The sequence below is a fragment of the Pempheris klunzingeri genome, chromosome 2 (assembly GCF_042242105.1).
Source record: "Pempheris klunzingeri isolate RE-2024b chromosome 2, fPemKlu1.hap1, whole genome shotgun sequence".
NCBI classification, from domain to species: Eukaryota; Metazoa; Chordata; class Actinopteri; order Acropomatiformes; family Pempheridae; genus Pempheris; species Pempheris klunzingeri.
In genome coordinates, this window is record NC_092013.1 from 14,941,084 (window position 1) to 14,967,511 (window position 26,428).

General features: G+C 43.2%; 2 protein-coding genes across 5 annotated transcripts in view; one reads left to right on the plus strand and one right to left on the minus strand.

Moving 5' to 3' along the window:
• kcnab2a (potassium voltage-gated channel subfamily A regulatory beta subunit 2a) overlaps positions 1-2,345 on the plus strand; it is an 81,002-nt gene extending 78,657 nt beyond the window's left edge. For all 4 annotated transcript variants that reach the window (XM_070838798.1, XM_070838807.1, XM_070838789.1 and 1 more), the window contains 2 exons: positions 391-479; positions 1,829-2,345. In XM_070838798.1, coding sequence (XP_070694899.1) covers positions 391-479; positions 1,829-1,918 — 179 coding nt within the window. In that variant the 3' untranslated portion in view covers positions 1,919-2,345. The remainder of the gene's footprint in view (positions 1-390; positions 480-1,828) is intronic.
• Positions 2,346-5,969: 3,624 nt separating this feature from the next.
• The window catches only part of megf6b (multiple EGF-like-domains 6b), a 56,975-nt gene continuing 36,516 nt past the window's right edge, over positions 5,970-26,428 (minus strand). Inside the window, exons 6-38 of the mRNA XM_070842468.1 lie at positions 25,694-25,816; positions 23,103-23,228; positions 22,276-22,398; positions 21,857-21,979; positions 21,605-21,742; positions 21,010-21,132; positions 20,675-20,797; positions 19,619-19,789; positions 18,757-18,888; positions 18,502-18,630; positions 18,258-18,386; positions 17,866-18,000; positions 17,338-17,472; positions 17,103-17,228; positions 16,894-17,025; positions 16,371-16,499; positions 16,130-16,261; positions 15,510-15,638; positions 15,287-15,415; positions 14,819-14,947; positions 14,598-14,726; positions 12,881-13,009; positions 12,592-12,720; positions 11,976-12,104; positions 11,668-11,799; positions 11,431-11,559; positions 11,195-11,323; positions 10,251-10,379; positions 9,948-10,076; positions 8,435-8,563; positions 8,214-8,342; positions 7,156-7,284; positions 5,970-6,859 (exon numbers count right to left, since the gene is read on the minus strand). Of these exons, the coding sequence (XP_070698569.1) occupies positions 6,795-6,859; positions 7,156-7,284; positions 8,214-8,342; positions 8,435-8,563; positions 9,948-10,076; positions 10,251-10,379; positions 11,195-11,323; positions 11,431-11,559; positions 11,668-11,799; positions 11,976-12,104; positions 12,592-12,720; positions 12,881-13,009; positions 14,598-14,726; positions 14,819-14,947; positions 15,287-15,415; positions 15,510-15,638; positions 16,130-16,261; positions 16,371-16,499; positions 16,894-17,025; positions 17,103-17,228; positions 17,338-17,472; positions 17,866-18,000; positions 18,258-18,386; positions 18,502-18,630; positions 18,757-18,888; positions 19,619-19,789; positions 20,675-20,797; positions 21,010-21,132; positions 21,605-21,742; positions 21,857-21,979; positions 22,276-22,398; positions 23,103-23,228; positions 25,694-25,816 (4,232 nt within the window). The 3' untranslated portion in view covers positions 5,970-6,794. The remainder of the gene's footprint in view (positions 6,860-7,155; positions 7,285-8,213; positions 8,343-8,434; positions 8,564-9,947; positions 10,077-10,250; positions 10,380-11,194; positions 11,324-11,430; positions 11,560-11,667; positions 11,800-11,975; positions 12,105-12,591; positions 12,721-12,880; positions 13,010-14,597; positions 14,727-14,818; positions 14,948-15,286; positions 15,416-15,509; positions 15,639-16,129; positions 16,262-16,370; positions 16,500-16,893; positions 17,026-17,102; positions 17,229-17,337; positions 17,473-17,865; positions 18,001-18,257; positions 18,387-18,501; positions 18,631-18,756; positions 18,889-19,618; positions 19,790-20,674; positions 20,798-21,009; positions 21,133-21,604; positions 21,743-21,856; positions 21,980-22,275; positions 22,399-23,102; positions 23,229-25,693; positions 25,817-26,428) is intronic.

Sequence of the window (26,428 nt, forward strand, 5' to 3'; positions counted from 1 at the left end):
CTTTTTGCTGATTGTACTTTACTACATTTAAACTTTTACTCAAAAGTAGAGGAGTTTTGCTTGTAGTGGAGTATTTTTATGTTGTGGTATTTAAAGGGTCTGTTCACCTCTTCCACCAGTGGTAGAGTGTCGGTGTGATATGAGCGCAGCTCGTCGCCACATTTTAATTTGTCATTTTTCATTTGTGGACAGGAAATGTTGTGGTAGCTTCCATGTTTTACCAGGATTTTTTTAGTCGTGAAGGGATCATTGTTTGGCATGAAAAAAACAATCAGTCTGCTGTGTGTTTGTGATTGAGAATAACTGTTGCCCTGTGAGTGTGTGTGTGTGTGTGTGTGTGTGTTCATAGTCATGGTAGGCGTGTCATTGCTCTTCACTGATCTCCTGCAGCGTGGTGCCTACGGAACGAGGGGGTGAGCTCTGTCCTTTTAGGGGCGTCCAACACCGACCAGCTGATGGAGAACATAGGAGCAATACAGGTGAGTGTATGTGTGTGTGTGTGTGTGTGTGTGCACGTGTATGTTGTTCCACCGAGCAAATCAGTGGTTTAATTTGTGAAAATGTGACCTGACCTGGTTCATCCGGCCCCATATTCATGCCTTACAGTCCGTAACAGCAGCCTCGTCTCCTGGGTACAGCTCGGCCTCTTGGGCAGTTTGCTGCTGCACGCTTGGGTGCTTTACTGTACCCAGTTAATAAGGTCAGCGGAGTATCAGTTGCCAGGGGGATAGGAGACGAGCTTACGGCCACTTCTTCTCTCCTGATAAGATGCACTCTTTTAATGGGGTTTTCAGACCAGTGGGGGTTTACGTCCTCTCCTCACATTATGTCTGGCCCGCAGTAAAGAGCATCCCTGCTCCTCTTCGTTCTCATGCTTTGTGTATTCTTCTGTGTGTGTGTTCTAGTAGACTAGAAATGTGCACAGTATGTGTCTCCGCTCCCTTAGCACGTTTGATATTTTGGTTTTGAAATGCTATGCTCACATTTCCTGAGGGCTCCGCAGTTTTCCTTTTGCTGGGAATTTTACATCACAGACCCTGAAATAGATGCACAGTCCCTCATCGGAAAACATCGGCCACATAAAACTGCTTTTATTTCATGTGGTATTTATTTAATATCTACACTGCTGGAAGAGAAGTTTAGACAACAAATGATGATTTACTGCACGGGAATAGTTTTCCTTTGATTACATCATGGTAAAATGAAACTATTCATCCGTTTTAAACTATTTTCTAGATTCCTGTAAAAGACATTATGGTAAAAATATCACAATAACATTGTTTTATTATTATACTGCATCAGTAATAATAAACAATATAATAATACAGACAATGAGCATTCTGCGGTGTAATGAGTAATTTTACTGCAACAATTGTTGTGCATTTATAATACTTTTACTGAAAATTTGAAGACTTTTTCTGCGGTGAAGCATTTTTACAATCTGCTTATTGCTTCTTTTACTTCAGTAATAAAGAGTCATAATTGACACTAACAAATCTGCTGAAATTGAATAAACGAAGGGACTCAAGTATCAAGTCAGTGCATCTTAAAACCAACCACAAGACTGAAGCAAATTAAGCTGCAGATCAGTTACAAAACTGCCTCTTTTACACTGAATAAAATCCCAGTCTTCTGGTTGCCGTCTTGGTAGTAAAGAGCTGAAAGTTATAGACTGAAAGCAAAGTTTCCCTTCAGCGCTATCTAGAGGCTGTGATGTGCTACTGCGGACCGATTTTCTCCAAAGGCCTTTTAAAACTGACCAAACCCGCTGACGTTAGACACACAGGGTGAAAATGTCCTCCTCACTCATGTCTCTCTGCTGTCGCAGGTCCTTCCAAAGTTGTCATCGTCCATCACGCACGAGGTGGACAGCATCCTGGGGAACAAGCCGTACAGTAAAAAGGACTACCGCTCCTAACGCGCAGCACGGCCCCGCCCGGCAGGGCAGCACCCGGGCTGCAGCCGCAGCGCGCCACCTTTGCCTGATCCTCTGTTTGCTTGAGCTTTTACTGAGTGAGACCCTGGCGCATGAGTCGGGCCACACCAAGGCCACCCAGGGCACCTCATTTAGAGTCACAGGGATAAGATAAGATAAGAAAAGGGGGAAAAAATACAGTCACCTCTGCAGGAAAGGAAGGGATTGACAAAGAAAGACAAGAAGTGGAAGAGAGGTTAGGGATATGCGCTCATACTTAAATCAGTTATACATTCAATTCAGCTGAACGTATTTTAAAACCGTAGAGAAAAAATATCCTTTTTAAAAAAAAAAAAAAAAAATAAGCACACGCTTGCTTGGCAGCCAGATTTTTTTTTCTTTTGTTGTTGTTGCTTTTTTTCTAAAACTGAATGCAACTAAAAGGAAGATTAAGTTCATAACTGTGTGAATATACTACTTTGTTGCACATGTACCATAGCCATGCATTTGTTCCTCGGACGTTCTGTTTACAAACACCTGTGTACTGTACGAGTCCGTCAAGGTTTCTCTGGAAAAAACTGTTTGTTTGTGTTGTCAACATAATCCGTGTACGAGCCTCCTGGTGGGCTCTAACAATCAGCACTTTAGTATTGTCAGTATCGGTGTTGGAGGTGGTTTTAAGGAGGGGAGAGGATGGGTATTACAGTAGTCTTATCTCACAGCCATTGCACTATAGAATCATATCGCCTCCTGATAATTCCCTCTCCTCATCCTCATGCTCCCTCTGTGTCTTCACTGGCTGTGCGTTCGTCCAGCCCGATGCTCCGGCACTCCTGCCGTCTAAACGTGACAGTGGCGGCCGAGTTGAGGAGGGGGGGAACGACCGCCCTCCTCCGTCCTGACCAGCGAACCGTCTGCGGTGACGAGCTGGGAGTGTGGGCCAACGTGTCAGGGCAACTCGTCTGCCACTGAAGAGATTAGCTATTCATTCATCCCTGTCCTGTCGGTAGGAACTGCAGCCGCGTTGAAGCAAGCGCAGAGTCGTAATTCACTGTGTTACCCAGCCTCTGTCCTCTGCACAGGAAGCGGTCGTCGCAGTGCTGGCTCCACATGTCATGGACACTTCTCCTTGATCAAATTTTGTTCAAGTATTTTGCCTTATTTACAGTTGCATCAGACTGTGCTGTGGGCTTTGGCGTAGACGAGCAGCTCGACAGCTGCCCCTTCAGCCGACCGGTCTCGCGTTCCCAGTAAACACGGAAACGCTGACTGATGGAAGTTGGGAAGAGGAGGCGGCGCGTCCGCTTAATCAGTGAGAGGCAGCAGCTCAGGGAACAGAGCAGGTGGTTTCAGTCGTGTGTTGGCATGCACATGGTCAGGAGGTCGTATTTACTCGTCTGTCTTTCTTTCATGTGTGGACACTGGGGAGGACCAGTGACGTTTTAGCGTGGCTTGAGCCAAAGATCTTCTTCTTCATCATCTCTTTTTGACGGCACACCCGAGCATTTCACACACACACTTCCTGCAAGATTATAGAACTCATGTTGACGCATGTGCTGTCCAGCTTTCTTGTTATCTATCTATCTATGGTATGGACGTTACTCCATATATATCTTTACTTCACAATGCTGTTATACTAGTTAACAAATACGTCATTCATATACAGAATGCATAGTACAGCTACTTGCTTTAGGATCGGTAAGGTTCGTTTCAGGCGGCATTACAACCTGAGATGTGTCAGAAATATTATTACAAAATTTGATGCCACCCTATATCATTCTTTCTCCTTTGGGTGCTCTCTTACTGTGATTAAAGCACAAGTGGATAGCATGCGATACATCCTCGAAGCATGGACCCTCTTCACCCAGCCTACGGGACGAGCAAGACGATGCTACTCCGCTTACTAACATGTGTAGATAACAAGTCTTTACTAACAGCTGACAAACTATTGATTCTTAGCAGAAAATAAACCCGCAAGGTTCAGATTAAGAAAACTGTCACATTAATGCGAATGATGGTGTGAATGAGATGATGGTGCTTCTCGGTTCAAGAGGAGGATAAATCAAAGTGAAAGTTACTGTGAGAGATTTGTGCGGATGAGGTTTACAGCCTGCTTCGTTACTCCTAAGTGATTTTTAACAACAGCAAAGTGATTTAACGTCTCTGCTGTTGATCCTGTGTGTGTGTGGAGGGGGGAGGGATGGGGGGGCAGCTACTAAACTAATCCCTCGCTTTAGCCTGTTGTACAAACTGATCCCTGTATATGTTTGATTTGCTGTGTCTGAGTGAATAAAACTGGTGCAAACCGACGTTTTCTCAGAAGACGAGAAAAAAAAAACAAGACAAGTTAAGAACATTTACTTCATTTAGTCTGTGGAGTTCCTGTGTTTTAAGATTTTCATCTGCAGGGAGTTGGGAGGAAGTCTAAGACATTTTGAGGGAAAAAAACACTTATTCACCTTCTCGCTGAGAGTTAAAATAAAAAGAGTGATGCAACACTCCCGTGCTGCTAAATATGAGGCTGGCTTAGCTTAGCATAAAGGCTAAGAATAAGGGCAAACAGCCACCGACCAGCTAAGTAAAGCTTAAAAACAAAACTAAAGTGGAAAAACAAAACAGTTTGCTGTGTCATGTGGGTGTTATGTGCCAGGTGACAGTGGAGACTCCGGGACGTTACTGGTCCCAGCCAGCAAACAGTCACCTGTTGTGCTGAAGTCTGTCTCCCTGTAGATTTGTGTTTCCCGCTTACTTACGCCTGAACCCAAACACATTCCTAACCTCAAAACAACCCAAACATCCGTCAGTTATCTCTGCGGCACCTGAGCCCCAATGCGAAGACCCACTGGCGGCGAAAAGGATCATGCGTCAGTGCTCACATGTTGGCAAATAGCATTCTAGTTAGTAAACATTGTGTGAATAATCAGTCTGCATCGTTCTGCAGCAGTTTTATGTGACAGATTTCGCCCTCCTGTTTTCTGCTGCGCTCTTTGGCACCTTAACAGATAAACTTCACATTATTGCACCCCCACGGGGCAGCAGTGTGGAAGCCAGACTAAAAAAAGAATTAATCCTCCTATAAAATGGTGAAATAACATTTAACACTTTGAACATATGGAACAAAAGGAGATATAGCAACTTAATCAGAGAGCTTTAAAGGCGCTGATAGGCGGTCCTTCAGGTGAGCCGTTTCCTGGTTTCCACTCTTCATGCTAAGCTAAGTTAGCCGACAGCTGGCAGTCGTTTTGTATTTGGCGTACAAACATGTGAGCTGTGTCAGTCTTCTCATCTAAATCAGCAAGGAAGCGAATAAGCATAGTTCCCAAAATGTCAGACTAGTCCTTTAAAATGGTGTCACTGTGCATTTTGTTTGACCATCAGTGTTATTTCACAGCGTGCTGACCCGCCCAGTCTGGTGGTGTCAAAAGGTTTCTGCACATTGTGGAAATAACTCTAAATGTTTTAAGGCTGGTGTCGTTCTCTCGTGCCCTCGCCTGCGTAGGAGAAACTCGTGCTTTAAGTGGTCCTAGTTTCATCGAGTCTACGGTTCTGACATTTTAATGACTAGTTCAGACATGAAACCAGAGCCACAGATGGATAGAGCTTATTTTACAGAAGGTTCTAGGTTATACAGAGAATATATTTTTATGTTTTAGCCTTTTATGCAGTAGAGAGAATTAAAAGAACTGTTTTTATTTTATTTTTTTTCCATCATGCTGCATTTTTCCTATCAGTATTGTATCAATTAAGACTGACAAAAAGAAGCAATTTTTCTGTGTAGTGTATGCATCATGAGGAATGCTCTGAAGTGAATGCAACGGTGGACTGAATTCACTCTGAAGGTGAAGTAGTGAGAGTCTGGTATCTCCTGTACATAGTTTGACCTTTGTATATATTTCTGGTTGTGATCACCTCTGCCTTTTCTCTTTTCTTTTTTAATTTTCCTTTTGCAGGCGTTGCTATCTGCACTGTGCTTGAATCTGAATTTAGACAGGATGTACAGCTTCGATCTTCAATGACAATGAAATCATGATAAAATAAGAATGGTAAACAAGCCTTTGTGTGTCTGTCTTTATTGGCACTCACGTGTAAAAAGTCATTTTTAGGTCGTTAACTGGACTGTAGATTTGGCAGGGCTGCAAAGTCTCTTTTCTCCAGTGGGAAACAAGGACGCATTTTAAACTTGCGGTATATTCAATTGTATACAACCGTGTGAAATATAAATATGAAGCAATTTATACACAAAATCAGAAGAAAATATTCTGACACTTAACCTGGTGCAAATAAATGTAAAATTCCAGCTGTCCATTAAGGCATTTAGTCAACATGAATGTGCTTTACTGTGATATTAAACCATAAAAGTCTGAGGATCATTAAAGTCTTTGTTACAGTAAAACGCTGTAGCACCATTGGACTGAGGGCAGCACTTCATTTTGAAATATGGTTACAAATAATGCCTCAGAGGTTTTATCATACTCAGCAAAATCCTTACAAAATTAGAGATTATTTTATGTACAGTACCTGCAAAAGGTATTCAGAGACAAAATATTAAACAACAATATCCTGATACTGCGATCAGCGGACGTACTTTTTAATCTTGGAGATTAAACTGTGTTTGAGGTCCACTTTGAGTCACAATGTACCAGTGAGGTCAGGCTGGTGAAACAAGCTTCAACAGTTCGAAGGACACTTTGGCACAAAAAGAAGAAGAAGAATGATCCAGCTCAGGTCCAGACACGAAGCTGCAGTTCTCATCAGAGAGTCTATTTCCGTCAAGGTCTTACAGCTTCCTGTCAGAGGTTTTCACTCACTTGAGTCACTTCAGTGAAACGAAGCTGATCTGTCCCAGTTCTAGTCGGAGTGCTCCAGCTGCATGGCGGTGCTATAATGAGTTGCTGTGCTGAGAGTCTCCTCTGCCGCTGTCGTAGGTGAGGTGAGGAGGTCCGCCTGAGAAAACACACACAAAGAGCTGTGAGTCCAGCTCAGCACAGCACTTCGTATTTGATCAGAACAAAGACGACACCGAGGAGGAAGTGCAGCCTCTGCAGCTCTGTAGCCGACTGCTGTCAGCATTTAGACTAGTTATTTACTCTGATTTCACCAAGTCAGCCAAAACGTCTCGCCTGTTCTGACTCAAGAGACGGCGAAGCTTGGTCACCTGCCGTGTCATGTGGATGTAATGGTGAATTAAGATCACGGTTCTAGACAGCGTGTGTGTCCGCCCTGCTGGGCCGTGGCTGTACCTTCTTCACAGGAGAGTCCGACCCAGCTGTGCAGGCAGGTGCAGCGGCCGTTCCGTGGGTCGCACTGCGCCCTGTTCTCACACTCACAGGTCTCTGCACAGTCTGGCCCGTAACGGTTCGCTCTGCAGTCTGCCAAGAAAACACAAAAGAGCACGGTTTAATAACCCTGCACAGGGAATATACACTCACTTTATAGACATTTTATTTGTTTTTAGCAGAAAAATTTGAAGACTGATGGCACTGTTGTATCTGTATGATAAACAGATGGTAAAAACAGTTACAGCTTAGCTTAGCATAAAGACGGGAAACAAGGTGAAACAGCTGACTCTGTCTAAAGGCAACAAATCCACTTAAAAGCACATCTGATTGGTTTACACTTCAGTCCAAATTAAATAAGCGTTTCCGCATGTTTCCAGACTTTATGCTGAGCTAAGTTAACCAGCTCTTGGCAGTATTTTAATATCTAATGGACAGACATGAGCGCGGTGTGAATCTTCACATCTAACTCCCTGCTAGGTGGTTAATTAAAATGTTGAACTATTCCTTTAAAATGGTGTGTAGATCACCAGCCAAAGGATTAAAGCTTTATTAACGTTTTAGGCTGATCAGGGTCATGTCTCAGGTTTCTGACTTATAATCAATTTACAAAATATGATTTATTATTAAGATTTTTTAACTAGCAAATATCCTTGTGGACACATTTACAATAGATATATTAATGATGAATTACAAAACAACTTTTTAAAAATATTATTTAGCAAATATAACATTTCGTCTCCAGCCATAAATGATTAAAAACATTTTGAACACACTGAGTTCTCTTCATTTCAACCCATTTTTCCTATTATTAATGGATGAGGAAACAATTTAAAGTTTTGTCTTTAAAAATGAGGCAGATCCGGTTTTGCCCAGAACAGAAAACCAAATGTTTCCCTCCGAACAAGCAACCTGTGGCTCTCCCCCTCGCCTAAATGAAGCCCATTTGACTGACGTGGTTTAACACTGCTGAAGCTCACACGTGTTTGTGTTCTGAAAGTTAGAAGAAAACAGAAGATTACCGATGTCACATCTGAGTCCAGTCTTTCCAGAGGAGCAGAGGCATCTTCCTGTCACGGGATCACACGGGGCGCCGTCCTCACAGTCACACACCCCGGTGCAGCCGTGACCGTAGGTACCCTGTTCACACACTGAGAGGGAAAAACCGTTGGAGAACAGGGGACAAAATGCCAGTAATCCTGTTATTACGTTCCACATTATAACCAGCAGTGGTTGGTCTGACCTCTGTGGCAGCGCACTCTGTGGTATCCTGGAGGACAGACGCACTGGCCCGACACGGGGTGACAGGAGGCGCCGTTCATACAGTCGCACTGCAGCTGGCACAGCGGGCCGTGGAGACCAGGAGGACAGGCTGAGGACGAGGGATTCACGCCACGAGATTTAAAGCTGACCTTTATGGTTTAAACGCTCTCACTGCATTAATAAACAATTATGAACCCCAGAGTTTAACTTTGACTCCTCAGAAGAGGAACCTCTAGTTCAAAGATGAAGGAAGTTTGTTCCTTTAAATAAACACTAGTAAATCAGACTGCATATATATGGATATGAAACTGTACCTCAAAACTGTACTTTCATACTACATTATACTTCTGCTTCACATGGAAATATTGTACTTTGTACCGTTATGTTTATTTGACAGTTTAAGTAACTCTATAGTAAACTAAAAGTAATTAAAAACTTAAACTAGTAACTAAAATTGTTTAGTTCATAAAATTTCTGATATCTGACCCGTCTTCTCTTTCAAAAAAGCAAAAGTCAGACTCACGTTTCACCAAATAAACATTTCATCCCTAAACTCAGATGGTTTTATCTAAATATCTGTATAAACTACCTCCACCAGCTAAGTGGTGCGTCGGTACTGATGACCTAATATTGTCACACATTTTAATGCATCAGTCACAGCAGAACACGTACTCTTACTTCTGATGCTTCAGTAAATGTTGCTGATAACATTTCTGTGATCTTACTTCTACGGTAAAAGAGTTCTTCTTTACTCTGAATCGAGGATCTAAGCACAGTGGAGGTTCAGTGCTGTACGGAGTGTAAAGGCCCCCCCGAGGAGAAGTGTGATTTTAGACTACATAAATAAAACTGACTAAAGTAGGATTATGAATGCAGGAGTTTTAATATGTGAACTACTTCGTTTACACAAAGTTCTTCTGCATCTGCTTGTATTTTCTCTTGACACATTAATATTCTTTAAAGGCTGGTGATGGTCTACATTTTTGTTATTGTCAACAAATCCCATTAAAAGATCAAAACCAACAATGTGTTCGGCTAAATATTTTTGCTCTCTCTTCCCTGACTATGGTTCTCATCCCAAAGTTTGTTGCTTCCCACTGAAAATATAAACAAATATATGTTTTCATTTTTAAAACAGACTAAATCATTTCCCAAAACAGCTGGAGACCAGAGTTTTTAGCAAACACTACTCAAGCAGGAGTATTTACTGCTTTTATCAAGGACTATTTTTAATATCCATTTGGTAATTTATTCTGACCTACGGACTGTGTGTACATGGAACTGGAAATAAACTACAGCACCCATGTTCATTGGAGCGGCTCATTGATGTGTTTTTATGGTTTTTGAACAATAATGAACATGTAATATTTCAGTTAATTGTTCATGTTTGTCTTAAATGGGATTTATTGACAAGGAAATATAGAGCGCCACTGGACTTATCCTTTACGACACTTGCGCCTCTCGTCGTGTGTGTTTCTGTGTTCAGTTCTCACCGTGTTCACACAGATGTCCGTAGTAGCCTGGACCACACTGACACGTCCCCGTCACTCTGTCACAAGTACCGTTATTTTGACAGTTACATTTCAGCTGGCAGTTGGCACCGAATCTGCCTGCAGGGCATTCTGGGAGACAGACGATTGAAACAAGACGACAAAAAAAGAAGCAAAATCAACCTTGTGACTTACCACAAGCCTCTCTGTTTAGATTTGCAAGCTACAGCACATGTGGGATAATTAGCAGAAGGAGGCGTAAAAGAAAAGCCTGACTGAACTAAGAAAGAGAAAGAGTGCGGTCACCTTTATCGCAGTGCGCACCAGTCCAGCCCAGACCGCAGGTACAGTTGCCGGTCGCAGAGTCACATACGCCGCCATTACTGCAGTTACAGCGTTGGACACAGTCGGCTCCAAACCAGCCTGGAGGGCAGCCTGAGGCGGGAAATGCACTCAAATTAAACCGAAGAAAATTTTCGGCTTCACCATTGACACAGAAAAGCCAAACACAAGATTCCTGCTGTAAACATTGAGTCTGTTCTCCTCCCTTTAGAAGGAGCCATGTGCTGCTCTTCATTTTTGTACAGTAGCAACTTATACAGACATGAAAACTGCCCGACCTGCACAATCCATCACAGTAAGCACAGAGTCTTGATGACACTAATGGAAACCTGTGCAGGGGGGTCTAGACTTTGAAATGATCAGAAGGCTCCGTCTCAGACATCTGAGGCGGCTTTGAGGTCAAGAGGTCAAAGATAGCGCAGAGATGGATGTCAGGTGGTTTATACGTCACATCTGACACTGGTGTGTCGAGATTTGTTTCATTCTGAGGAGGAGACGTCCGAAGCACTGCGTCAAAACTGATAAAATCAAGTGACTGATGTCGATTGAAGCAGTTTCTAAAGTTCACTCACACACACTTGATGAAGTTAGAACGAGCTGTCATTGGCTATTGCACAAGCACAGCTACTGTAATAATAGTCGCATAGTTTGTCAGCACATTAATTTCATCCGTCCAATTACATAATATGAAGCGACAAAATTAATTATCCTTATATCTGAAAATCAGCAGGAAAAAAAGGACTCTGGTCACAACAGAGGAATTGAACCAGCGCTGTTTCAGAGGCAAAAGCTTTCACTGCTAAGGTTTCTGCAGTGGGATCAAGTGGGTTTGCGTGTAATGTTGAATATTCAGGTGCAGGTTATTTCAGCGCCTGCATTGAAATGCAGCAACAGCACTGAACACTCACCGTGTGCACAGTCCTCTCCTCTACGTCCAGGGATGCACTCACAGCGGCCGGTGACCGGGTCACTCTGGGCCCCGTCTCCACACAGCGCCACCAGAGCACAGTCGACTCCGTGACGCCCAGCTGGACACGCTGTCACCACAGAGACACACACACACACACCACATAACTTTCATCCCACCACTGTCATTTATTTCTAATTTATTAGCCGCCACCATCGCAGTTTCAGACGGACTCACTGATGTTGCAGCGCGCTCCTATAAATCCTGCAGCACATTCACAGGCTCCAGTGGAGGGAACGCACTTCCCTCCATTTTCACACCGGCACTCTCGTTCACAGTTTGGACCATATCGACCCTCTCCACACACTTAAAGCAGAGTTAAACAGCAGAGATTTAGCACTTTTAAAAGGCTCTTACTTACTTCCTCAGTGCAATGTGATGTGTCAAAGAGGTATAAATGTGCTGTTTACGAACTTTGTTGACATTTGGGGCCGTGGAAACCTGGAGCGCAGTAACATGATCCAGACACCGGGTGGCAGAGCTGGTTAGTCTCTGAGCACTGGCAGACCTGGTTACAGTTCTGTCCAAATGTTCCTGGGAGACAAGCTGATGGAGGGAGGGGGATGTTCACATGTACAGTTTGTCAGAGATGTTATTGTTCTCCGGTGCATCGTAACACGTCATTCAACGTGTTTTATTAATGAAAGAATGAGTTTTCAAAACAAACAAAGCTTTGTCATTTTCTAAATGGACTGAAGAGCGGTGGAGGCAGAAGTCCTTACCCTGCTCGCAGCCGTTTCCCGTGAATCCAGGAGGACAGCCGCAGTCTCCAGAGACGTGGTGGCAGGACATGCCTTGGGCACAGCTGCAGCGCTGCATGCAACCCTTTCCATAGGTGCCCGGCAAACATGCTGAAGGGAAATAAAGTCAAATCTATATGGGATGTTTAGTGCTGTGACTATATAGCTTTTTATTCTGCACATATCCCTTCATCCCTCATCTTTCTGATAGATAAACCAGTTTGTAATTTTAACTTAAGTAATTCATATATTTATGCTTTGCTTGTCTTTTTTATGCAAAATCTATGAGACAAGCACAAGTCAAATCAGTCTTATTGAATTAAATTTTGCCTCAGAGGGATGCACTGTGAACAACATCCTAAACATCCTCATTCACAAGAAAAGAAAAGGAAAACCTGAGGAAGAGTAACAGACAAGGGATCACTCTTCCTGGACAGACAGACAGACAGACAGACAGACAGACAGTAGGTGTCATATATGCACATGCATGTAGACGTCTGAAACTGTAGCAGGTTCATTATTAAAGTATCATGATGAACTCCATCCAGCAGAGGTTGCAGGAGCACCACAGTCACTCTCTTTCACTGCAGGTTTGTACCTCTGTCACAGAGTTTTCCTCTCCATCCTGGTGGACACTGACACTCTCCAGTGACGTGGTGACATGAAGCTCCGTGCACACACTGACATCTCTCCTCACAGCCGGCACCGAACAGGCCTGGTTCACATGCTGAGCAGAGAAGGTGCAAATTGGAGGTTATAATTAACAAAAATACACAACACTACCACTCCAACAGTTTTTTCCACAGTGTAACAGTTCCCATGAGGTCAAAGTTTCTGTAGGTTCATTAGTTTTGCCACAGTTGTGCAGCAGAGACTCACTGGCTCACCTTTCTCACAACGGTCTCCGATCCAGCCGGCGCTGCAGCTGCACCGTCCGGTCTGCCTGTCACACTGGCCGCCATTCTCACATTCACACCGCTGCTGGCAGTCCGCCCCGAACCGGCCCGCTACACACTCTGTGTAAACATGCAGCAGCAACATATGTGACACAAGGCAGGAGAAGGAAAACAGAGACATGATGATGTGAACCACATACGACAGGGAAACCTGGGTTGTCATATTTCTGCTGAGGGCTGCAACATGGCTTCTTTTTTTTTCCAACAAATTAAAGTTGGACACAGTATGGAGTTGGCAGGCGGAGGTAGTAGCCACAGAGTGTAGGGGGTAAAGACATTCCAGCGACAGGATTAGAGGTTTCCTGAGCATAAAGAGGGGGCTGGGCCTGGCACGGCTCGATGGGGAAAGGTTGTAACAGGCACAGAGGGAGGATAGTGTGTGATGTGGAGCGCAGAGGGAGAACAAGCTGGAATGTCATCACCGGGTCGGCAAAGATTTTTACAGAGCAGACCCGTCTATAGTACAGAAACTCTGCCAGCAGACTGCAGGCAACAGCAAATGAGCTTAGGTAGCAAATTGAACTCAGACTGATGTATTTCCTGAGCACAGTAAAACAACCACAGGCCACCGTTTTAAATGTTTACTTCAGGGTTCAGGTACTGTTATTCTTTTGCATTTCTGCCCAGACTAACCAACATCATCAGGGCTTTGCAAGACGTGGCTGAATTTAGCGTTACTAAAAGTGAGTTTGAGAGATCAATGCAAGTATTGGTTTTCTCTTTCTGGGTAACGTCTGATATGTTTGTCCTGTTTATTTCCAGTATAATGAGTTAAAGATACTAATTTGTTGGCTGATCAGTTGATTGAACTTTGAAGTCATTGGATGTTGTCGCTACTTACATTTATTGAAAATTATACAAACTATAATTGTTTGTAATTTACTAAATTATCTAGCCCTATCAGCCAAAACTTAGAGAGAAACCTGTCAAGTAAAGGTAGAAACATTGACAGCCAGATATCACAATCTGTACAATGAATGACAACCTCTACAGACCCTTGATTTTGGTGAGGAAATAAGGAAAAGGAAGAAGCCATGCACCAGATGCTGCATGTTATTGTGGTTAAAGGGAAATTGTAGTTTTGAACCAGCTGGATCTTATTTTTGTGGCTTTGTCTATTGTTCATTTTGGTAATAATGACACCGTCCTGGAAATCTGGCAAAAACAAGTCTGACGAGGCAAAAAGCACGACCAATCCGACAAGCATATAAATTTTAAAGAGACTCACATCTTACCAGAACTTTTTTGGAAGCGAAAACGAAAGCGAACAGTGTCTGTTTTAAACATCCATCAGTTTACAGGCCAACTTCCTAGTTCATCTATGACCTGCAACGCTTGCTGATGCTGCACAGTTTTCCTGTACAAAGCTAATTTTTGGTTTTGCCTCCAAATAAAACGGTTTAGAAAATATGAGAAAACTGCTGGCCGGTTTACAAATTGTCTGATCATCTGCTGTTTCTTGCCCCGTCAGCCTCTGCTATAGCAATATTAGTGTTCCAAGATCGTAACAGAGTATGTTATTATAAACGACGGCCAAAAGTACAAAAATAAGACCCAAACCGTAATGAATGAAAATTTTCCTTTCCATCCATCTGAAGGTGGTTTTGTGGCAACACATACAGAGACTCTTACTCACAGCTTCTCTTACCCAGTTCACAGGCTGTGCCCATCCATCCACTGGCACATGTACACTTTCCGTTGGTCTTGTTACAGGTGGCTCCATTCTGACACAAGCAGCGCTGTCGACAGTCGGCTCCATAAAACCCTGCAGGGCACTCTGGGAGACGAACACGCAGACAAAACCATCTTGTGACCCCTTATTTACCTGTGGTATAGATGACTGCTTCGCTCCGTGTTGTGTTCACTGACCTTCTGTGCAGTTGGGTCCGGTCCAGCCCGGCATGCACACACACTGCCCACTGGCCGGGTGGCAGATGCCATCGTTACGGCAGCTACAGGTTTGGTTACATCCTTCCCCATAGGAACCGGTTGGGCACGCTGCCAGCAGAGGGACAAACAATATCATTACCTCTTCATGAACTCTGTTGATCAAAAGTAGAAATTCCAGTGTCTGGTAAGTGATACAGGGCAAGGCATGGGGAACATCAACTCAGTCCTTTCTCATGTGTGACCTGACTGGGTTTTCCCAAATAACTCTGAAACTAAGCGTGTTTTTGTTCCACTGCGCTACAAAGATGTTCTCAGTGCTTCGATGACGCTTCACTAAAGTCCTGATACAAACCATCGGAGCCTTTGATTCCACCTTTGTTTCATAACACGGAAGTGATGCCAGCACCTGTCAACTTTCTAACTTTCTCTGGTGCACCTGTCACTCACTCAGGTTGCAGAATGGGCCGATCCAGCCAGCAGGACAGGAACAAACTCCACTGACATGGTCACAGCTCCCGCCGTTAAGACACAAACACTTCTCCTGGCAGTCCAGGCCGTAGAAACCCTGAGGACATGCTGAAATACACACAGAAGCAAAGACTACCTGTTACTGGTGTGTGTATGTATTCAGTAGGTGAATTGGGACTCGTGGTCAAAGAGTTTCTCTTACGCTTTTCACAAAAGGTTCCAGTCCACCCAACCTGGCAGGTACAAGCTCCGCTCACATGGTCGCACAACGCTTTGTTGTCACACTGACACCGATGACGACAACCAAGACCAAACATACCCGCTGGGCACTCTAAGGGAGAATAACTCAATTCAGACTTTTAGGGTAGTGACGTGCAGATTCAAATAACGTTGAACATGCCATGTCACATCATGTTTTATAAAGTTTGCTTGTACAATGACACAATTATGAAATAAAGTACTAAATAAACAAAAGAACTAATGGCAAACAGAGATAAAACTGAAACATATTAAAGCCACTGTGTGAATGATTTGAGTTTTTTCCTTTGACACCATCTGATGGTCCAAGAATGACACTGTGCTGAGCGATTAGCAAGCTGCTAATGAATGACTAAATGGAACCAACACACATTTCCCAGGATTGTTTCATTTTTATACATCTGAAAAAAAAAATGAAATACTTGCTGATGTGTAAAAACAGGCAATACATTTTGTACACACAAAAGCTTAATACATGCTAAGATCCCCAAAAAATGTACGCAGTCCTGACAGATTGAACACTGTGGTCTTTACATGCTGTAGCACAAGCACACAGGTACATACTCTGATGGCAGTGTGTTCCAGTGTAACCCGCCTCACAGTTGCACTGGCCTGTCACCGCGTCACAGCTGCCGTCTCCGTTCCGACAGTCACATGACTCTGCGCAGTCTGCCCCCCAGTGCCCTGCATCACAGGCTGCAACAGAAGCGTTTGAACATCAGACATCATGAGTGGCATCTTTTAAGATCTTCTGAGTTAGCAGCTCAGTTCTGCAGTCATGACGTGTGCTTTCCAGCATTGTTACCTTTCCTGCAGTTGTGTCCAGTCCAGCCAGGAGCGCAGGTACACCTCCCGCTGACCGGGTCACAGCGAGCATTGTTCTCGCACACACACTTCATTTGGCACCCTTGACCAAAGCGTCCACTTGGGCACGCTGCACCAGGAAACAAAATATCCAAAACATCAAGACCAATCTACCATAACCAAATCCACCGCGTTGCATGAAAGCAAAGCAAGTTCCCATGACAGTTTTGGTTCCATGATTCAGCCGTCTGGTGAGGCTTTGAGAGTCAGTGGTTGTTTGAAATGGAATTATACTTGTTCTTCCCAGTGAAATACGACTGAGGTGGTTTTCAGGCAGCTGAAGGATTTTAAGTTAATGACACTGGAGAAAAACTGAACCGCTGTCTTCTAATTTGTTGCTTTATTTCTTGTCAAACTGCACCACTTCAGGATTTCCATATTCCACAGTGCAGCCTTCCTCCTCAGCTGCTTCTCTGTTTAATGCATGTTGCTAGAAACCAAAAATGTGCACGGTTGATACTCACAGTTCTGGCAGAGTCTGCCCATGAACCCTGGAGGACAGTTACACGACCCGTTGTGTTTGTCACACACACCTCCGTTTTCACAGACTGGGCAGGTTTCTGCACAGCCTTGACCCCAGAAACCCTCCAGACACACTGGAAAAAGATATTCACATTTAAAATGTATGTGCTTATTTTGTACTTGGCTGTTAAAACCATCTGTCTGTACTCACAGTTCTCACAGTGCTTTCCTGACGTCCCTGCTGGACACTTGCATTGTCCCGTCACTTTGTCACATGGGGCGCCGGTGCAGTTACAAGGATGCACACAGCCTGTTCCAAACCTTCCCTCTGGACAGTCTGACAGAGGACACGGGGCAGAGATTCATCTCAACACAGGTGGGACAAAAACTGAAGGAAAATGAGGCTTAAATCACAAAGAAATCGTGTCCTCTGTAGGGCCACCCACCCTGATCACAGTTCTCTCCATGACGACCAGCAGGACATTTTCGTTGGCACTCTCCAGTCACATGATCACATGACACTCCCGGTGGACAGGTACACTTCCTCTCACAGCCGACTCCATAAGTACCTGGGTTGCACTCTAGAGACAGAAAAGGACACAGGACGTACCCTTTAAGACAAACATAATACTGAACAATGAAAACCATCCTCCCGCCTTTTCATAAGCGGCTCAGTCTTTATTTGCGGGATATTTGGTACTCGTCAATTCATAATGTACGTGTACATGGATATCCATGCACTTCTCAGGCAGCCTTTATTTTTCCTTCTCTTTTCTTTTTTTGACTGTATGTCTGCAGGTGTGCCATGGGAGGGAGTTTTGACTTGTGCTTTGTTGCTCCCTGGTAGTGTTTTGTTGTTGTATATACATTTGTATAAGTGCTAATAAAATATGTCACCTTTAATACTAGACAGTAAAAACAGTCTGCAGTAAACATGAAACAGCTCTTCTGATGAGCAGAGTCAGTGTGCTCACCTTCCTTGCAGGTGTTGCCTTGGTAACCAGATTTACAGACACAGGTGCCATGACGACGGTGACACTCCAACGAGTTTTGCTGTACACACTGACACTCCTCAGAGCAGCCCGGGCCGAAGGTCCACTTAGGACAAGCTGAAGGAGGAAAAGCGAGGAGCAGAAGAGACACAGAAGATTGAGGAGGGATGATTTCACACCAGAATGATGCTCAGAGAGAAATATATGACATCAAAATTATAGCTACAATACGAGTACTTACAAGCTTGTTTTATTGCATACGGATACTTGCAACGCTAAATAAAATTCACAGTGAGCCTGTCAAACAATGCTTTTATAATCTGGGGTCCCTGACATGGTTCACGGGTGAGGCTGCTAATGTTAAAACAACTTACGGAGGTGGCAGAAACGTCCGTAGAGTCCTGGATCACACAGACAGGCTCCGTAGGTCCGATGGCAGCGCCCATTATTGGCACAATTACACTTCTTATTGCACTGTTTCCCATAGAAGCCCTTCGGACAACCTGCACAGAGGGAACATCTCAACAACTACAGATATGAATTGTGTCAAAAGAAAAATGTTTTCACTGAAAATTAACAACCAAATACTTTTATTTGGGACAAAGGGAGACAACTCACCATCCTGGCACAGGTCTCCACTGACCCCAGGCGGACAGCGGCAGCTCCCAGTGACGGGATCACAGCTGGCACCATTTTTACACTTACAGGGGAAGGAGCAGTTTTTGCCAAAATATCCCTCGGCACATGCTGTGAGATTGAAAAATAAAACGGACGATCACCGCTAAACTGTTCCGACTGACATTATAACTTGATACAGTAGTGACGGTATTCACATGTGTAAGTATTTTTGTGTCTGTATGTGTTGATCCTCACTCTGGTTGCAGACGATGCCTATCCATCCGTCGGGGCAGTCGCAGCCACTTTTCCATGGATTACATTTTCCTCCATTAGAACAGTCGTCACACGTCAAACTGCAGTCATTGCCGAAAGTGTCATCCAAACACACTGGAAACAACAGAGTAATGAACAAAACTAAAGTTCACAAAGCTCTTTAACACCCACATCCATCTACGTTCACAGTCATGACAGTTCATAATGAAGGACTGAATTATTTACTTTTATTGCATCTAAACCTCATATGACATTCGACGCTCACAAAATGTAGTAACCGCCTCTGACTCTTTAAGGCAGAACAATGATTTTTTTCATTAATGTCAGGGCAGCGTAGATAGTTACTCAGCACATCATATGTAGGCGAAAGGCTATTGGAAAAGTAATGACAAAAGTAAGACCTGCACAGTGACTCAAAACCACAAATATATTGGAATGGACATTTTGATCACCGTCAAATATTTGTCAGGTCAGAAAATGTCAACATTTATTTTGCAGGTGTTGCTCTTGTCAACTTTGAGTGAAGTAACATGAAACCTGATGTTGTCCGAAGAGTTGCATCAAGTTTAGGCGACACAAAGCAGAGGCTGTTTCCCTTTGAGTGTCTGTTACGGACTCCGTTTAGCGGCCAGGAAATATAAGCCTCAGCGTTCCAGCCAGAGAGGCTGTGGTGTTACAGTATGTACGAAAAGTCTGGAAGCATGAAGCAGAGTAATTAACTCCCCCTGCCTGTAGTAAATGAGTCTGTCAGGTAACTTCACCTCCAGGGAGTCACACTCTAGTAATCAGATTCAAGCTCCTGTTAATGATAATGAGCAGTTAATGGTTTGGGAGGGAGACCCACCAAATTTCTCTGCCAGGTTGCTCTCGGCCCTCAGCTCCCCCTCGTCGTCTTCGTAGTCGTCAAATCGTTCCAAGGGTTGGCTGTAGTCCTGCATCAAGGTGAGTTGGGGGCGAATAAGAGGCAACTCAAAGGCTCCTCCGCTGGACAGAGCTTCAATAGCGTCTTCTAATGCTGCAATGAAAAAGATGGGATGGACAGGATTGTTTTTAGAATTTTCTTGCATTTTCTTGAAGTTTTATAGTACTTAAAGTCTGTATGAAACAAGAAAGTTAAAATAAAAATTAGTTAAGACCAAATGTCATAGCTTGACTTGACTTAGGTCGACTAATATCAACATAAAGCTACTTGAACAATCAACACATTGTCAGAAGACAACTAAGAAAAGATCAATTTCAAAAAGATGACAGTCCCTTATTTTCAAATTTATCTTATTTCTAAAGAGAGACATTTTCTCCAGGAGAGGTTGTTCAACTTCACCAAACCTTTATTTTCCAGTGCTCCATACCCAGCTCTAATAAAGCCCTAGTCATTTTGACTGTGTGTTAATGATAAAATGAATGATGGCTGAATTCCATTTAGCAGTTTCAGTTTCAGGGTCCTGGTGTTTTTCTTGCTGACTCACTGTCACAGTGCCATAGCTTGCTGGGACACTTGAATAGAACCCAGCCATCATTAATGTTATTAGTTACACTTCTGCTGTCAAATATTACTGAAAAATTACTACTGATTGGTTGGCAATATCATTATACCTGCCCCTAATTAATTTTTCCATCAAACTGTGGAAGAATGGCTTGTTCAGATGGTACCATTTTATTACACAAGCGTCCTGTTTTAACACTTTGACAACATCTAAAACTCCAATAATCACCCCAAGCCTAGACGAGTGTTATTTTCCACAAAAAAACTTTTCTTTAACACTCACAATCAAGTCTAAGTGATCTGGTAAACAGGATGTTTTCTGCAGTACGACTACGACCATTTGCCAGGTTTCTGTTTGCATGTCTCTGGTGTGATTCCCCCTCGCCCACTCTCCTTGACGTGATTACTGATACTCACGGATGCAGGACTGCCGGTCCTCGTCCAGACGGAAACCCCGGCGGCAGAAACACTGAAAGGAACCCGCACTGTTCTGGCATGTGTGATCACAGCCACCGTTAGCAGCCAGACACTCATCTACATCTAAACAACACAGACACAAACACTTTTGCTACATCAAAAGGAGAAGCTGAGGAAAGCAATTGAAATGTAACAGCTCTCACTTTACATGTTAAAGTAAAACAAAGACAACATTGTGTATGTTTTTGAAAACGTCTACGGAGTCAAACTGAAACTCGCCCAAATTCAACAGAAGTAAATATTCAGTCTCATAAAAGTATGAGGGTTAAACATACCATCACAGCTACATCCATCTGAGTTCAGTCTGTATCCTGCTGAGCAGTAGCATTCATAACCTCCAGGGTAGTTGGTGCAATCCTGCTCACAGCAGGAGCTCAGCTCCACACACTCATCGACGTCTGCCAAACACAACAAGCAGGAAGACAAATACTGTAGTGAAATGCTTCCCGGAAAGTTTTTATGAGATAATGTAAATTGTACAGGTTTAATAGCCAATTACAGCACAAGTTCCAAGTAGAGGACAATAAAGCTGAGTTAAGGGAAGAATATATTTCACTTGCATCCACCACCTCCACCTCCTGACCAAAGAGCATTTTGTCGTCCCAAAGGTCTCCCAAGGTGATCAAGTCATGAAAGAAGAGCCCTGTTTTACTTATGTTTTCTAGCTTTTTTGTTATCGAGTTGTACTGACGGCTCATCTACACTCTCTGCAAAACCTTTTGAATCTCATATCAAATAAACACCCAATTGTCAGTTTATTAGGTACAGCTGTGTAAAACTACTGCAGTCTAATACAACAGTCCTTATCTTCTTTATCTTCACCATAATGCTCAGTTTCTGTTCAAAGTTCAAGTCAGTGCAGTCTCTTACCAACGCAGGTTTTAAGGTCATCGTCCAGGCTGTAACCATGGTTACAAGAGCAAACAGGCCCGCTGGTTGAATGTTGGCAGTGGTGCGAACAGCCACCGTTGTTGTTCTCGCAGCTGTTCACGATCTCCATCTCAATTCCTTTTACAAGTTCACAGTGAGATCATGTGTGTTAATTAAAGGACTTAAATATCTTGTACCAACTAAATATAAGGTTTCCATGCATGTAATAATATCAAGAGGGTTTGAACTGACTGTAACACTGTTTTCCATCAGATCCCAGCTCATAGGCAGCGTTACACACACAGGCGTAAGAGCCCAGTGTGTTGTGGCAGCCATGAGCACAGTTGGCTTCCTCCGTCTCACACTCGTCGATATCTGTGACAAGAATACAGGAAAATTAAAAACACTGAATGAAATGGAGGAATACATCTCGTTCATTTACATCCGCCATTGTCCCATATGTGCTTCTAACAAACCAAAGAGTCTTTAAAGTGCCTCCATCTGCTGAGGAAGAAGACTGTACGATTTGATCAAAAGCTCCAGAGCAGCTACTAAATGGGGTGAGATTGATTTGTGAGTTCTATAAGCATCTCCTTACATTTTCTACCTATCCCCTGAGCTACACTGATAATGATTAAAATGTCACTGTTTATTGTTTCTAGAGAAGTTACCCTCGCAGGTTTTCCCGTCTTCAGTCAGGATGTAACCAACTTTACAGTCACAGTGAGGTTTGCCACCATCAACACGACACTCGTGCATACAGCCTCCGTTCTGATCTGCACAGGGATTCTGCACTGCAACACAAAGGGAAGCACAAACTCATAAGCATAAATCCACTGGTCCACAGTCCAGTGGGGAACACTTTTCCTGCAGTAGTAGAGAACACTGTAAAAAGCTGACATCTTAATACAGAGTATGTGGAGAACTTTAAATCTACGCCTTCACCTCATCTCTTTATTGTTCTCTCTGCATAGTTGTGTGTGTGTTTGACTTGTGTAAGCCTGTCCGGCATCTGGGATGAGAACATTCAGCTCTGCAAAAATTAGAGGAAGCTGTTCACAGCCAACAATTACAAAGTAAAAGCATCCAAAGACAGGGTGGGAAATTATACATACATATATTTTAAATTACTGAGAGGATCGTGCTCAACAGCACGGCTTCAGAGACTGAAGAGATTAAAAGAAGCAAGGGCATCAAAACACTAATTTGAGAAAAAACAATGGGGGAGACTGCTGTGATTCACTCCAATTTAATGTCTCATCCCATGAGTGACAGTCAGTCCTGCTCCAGCACAGACATCCTGTCAGATAATTACAACTGGCAGCTGATGCAGACAATGTGTTTTTAATGTTATAATCAAATCTTCAGAATCACACTTTCATAATATTCCAAAATACTAAGGTTTATTGGCACTCTCTCCTTATTTTTCCTCCTTTCTGCCGTGTGTCTTGTGTTGTGTGTATTTAGTGTAGCCTTACACCAGAGTTCGGGCACTCACATTTGCAATGCTTGCCATCCTCTTCGAGCACGTAATTTGGCTTGCAGCGACAGCGGAAATGAGCGGCAGACTGCTGCACACAGTAGTGTTCACATCCTCCATTGCTGATGGCACACGAGTGGACAGCTACAAAGGAGGAAACATAGAAAAAACTTGGTCAGGTCGACAGAGGAGCTTAAATGAAGGGACAGAAAGAGAGGCGGTCACAGGGAAAGAGAAAATCAGGCCTCTTTGCAGAAAAATCAGTCAACTGCAGGTTCATGTTAGAGCTTCTGACTTTTGATTGTGACGTGCCACATCCACATGCTTATTTCTCAGAGAGGTCAAGAACGCAGCACTGACTTTTCTGCAAGGCAGTCTCTCAGAGAATTGTTATGCTCTGAACCTTGAAAGATCCATCACCACACACTTGCCAAAAATCACAGAGAGATTTGAATGGCAGGACCTCTGTGGCGGACAACGCTCATCCGCTGATGAGACTGAGGGCAGAACCAGTTCAATCATCTTCCCTGTCTGCGTTTCTTTTCTTCGTAGCAACAGATGAAACGTCGATAGACAGCCTGGATCCCTTCTGACAAAAACAACAGGTACTTCTCAAAGACGGTGTTTTTTATACTTGAAGGCTGGAGTCAAGATCCATCCATCACCAGTACACGTCAAACCGCAGAGCGCTATCCAGCTTAAATATTATTCAGCCACACGCCAAGTGTGTGGGATACATCTGACCTCTGCTGGCAAATCAAGAGCTGGATAAGAAGAGCAGAACTGAAACTGAATTGATTTGAGGACATCTGCTCTTCTTTTCCACCCTATGACTCCGAGCTGATTGGCATGTGTAGTCTTTTATCCTGCATATATGTGGTTATGCTGTGCATAGTGCAAAAATGAAAAAAAAAAAACGTACTTATTCACATGTTATATGGAAAGCAAGATTTCAGAGTTGATTTCAGTACGTGATATATTGGTGGACATGGACACATTTTGCAGCTCGCCTCTGCACAGTTTTAACATGACTGTCAGCAGACGCATATGCAGCCTCACAGATAAGCTTCACCTGGGAGTCAGTCCAGATGTGCACGATGATTATTAGTGCAATCAGTCATTTCTTCATGCAACAGCTGTCACACAAAAGCCTCTCAGGGACAGTTGGGTCCCAGCTACGGCGTCTGCTCTATAAGACGATGAAACAACGTTGCTTTATGAAGCCAAGAAACACATAATGATTTCCACTCTAAATGTCAGGACACTCTGTATACATTCCTGACTGCAGACAGTGGTGCCAGGTTTATACTCTTTTCTCTATCAGCTATTTCTGAAAAACGTAAATCTAATGTATCTGGCATGACAGAAACAACATACAGGTACTGCAGAAACACTGCAGCTGTCACGAGTGACAGGATAGCACGCAGATTTATGGCAAGAGGCTAATGTGAGCGTTCAACACAAGCAGAATTTCAAGGACAAAGACAAAACAAAACAATCTCACCACAAGGTCCATTTAGTAGCTGTACTGGAGCTTTCAATCGAATCACACCAGTTACCAAGAAACTGTAGATGTTCAAATTTCCTTTTTTCTGAGAACTTTAACGTGCGACTATGTAACTTTTGCAGCGGCAATTACAGAATAATGGTGAATGCAAAAACTTGTATTTGTAATTCCTTTGCACCTGTTAATAGATGAAAAGGTATTTATATTCTAAGTATAGATACTGTAGTGCACGAAAATGCATTTTGTACATATTAGAGCTGAAACGATTGGTTAGCTAATCTATTAATAGGGCAAAAATCTTGGGGTAATTTCTGTATTTATTAAAAGTGGAAAGTGGCGAGATGACAACAAACAAGGGCAGAGGGACGGGGCTGACCCACTGGGCAACTATTTTGATAATCAATTAATATAAAAAAACACTTTGGACGTGAAAATTTTGACGGCCATTTTTACAATTTTCTGACATTCTATGGGCCTACCAGGGACAATGAAAATAGTAGTTAGTCACGGAGTACAAATGCTCTCCAGGACATGTCAAGTTGGAGTTGATTCACTCACAGAAAAATAATAATATCCATTTTCAGTGTGGCTTTACAAGCAAATGTTATTTGAATAATTTCATAAAAGGGCTTTTTGTCAGAATCAAAGGGATCATCTACTGCAACATTATGAATGTGGTTTACATGATTAAGTGCCCATGTCAAAAAGCATGTGGCTAAACAAAAAAAACATACTCCTACAAGTACAGTATTCTTTATGGAGCTTTGAACAAGTGGTGCCACATTACAAAAAGGAAACGCTCATATGTTCAAAAGAGGGATGAGACCTTAAATCATGTCATACTCAAATGTGTTACTTGACATTATGCAATTAAACCTTTGTATGGATTTAATGCATTTAATAAGGGCTACCCGTAATTCTGCCAATGTGTACCGTATGTGTATTCACTGCTTATTTTAGATAAATGCAGCACACCTGACAAACATCAGGATGCTGTGAATGCAACATTAGTCACAGTACGCTAGCAGCTACCTAACAGGGCAAAATTCCCTGTCAGCAGTATTATTTCAGCACACTGAGACAAAGCGGTTAGGTTCCTTACCGAGGCAGGTGCGGCCGTCCACATGCAGCCGAGAGCCCGGGTGGCATTCACAGTAGTAGGAGCCTCTGGTGTTAACACATCTGTGCTGGCAGCCTCCATTATGAACCTGGCACTCATCAATATCTGTGGGGAAGGAGGCAGAAAAGAAACACAGAAGCAGAGAGACGGGAGAGAAATGAGTGCAATTTGACTAAATCCTCTCATTATGAGGAAAAAAAAAAATGGTCACATGAATAAAGCCCAGATGAACTGCCAAGCTGAGAGAGGAATTTAATGCAGGTTTTAGGATAAAGATGTACTCCGAGAAGAAAGGAGATGATGGATGAGAAGGGAAAGTACTCTACAAGTGTGTTGCAGCTCAAACAAACAAAACCCCATGTGGTAACAACTACTGAACATTTTAAACCAAATTTAAATTCCTTTGCTTCTTGTCAAAGTCCCTTGGGAGCAGCAAGCATATGGAAACTCAAATTAGAGGATGCAAAACATACACATTCCTCTCTGCCGTGCGTTGAGATTATAAACAAATAAAAGGAGGGGGTTCTTCGTCTGAGAAAGTGGTTGTGAGCAAAACATGGTTGCCTCACTGTGTGACCAGATTTCAAACTAAACAAGCCGTGTTCCTAAACGTTTCTTATTTTAGGGGTCAAAGACTAATAAATTGTTTTTGGAGTTCCACAGCAGACCCCCTGTGAGACCCGAGCTGATTTATGAAGCCCTGCTCTGTTTGGACTT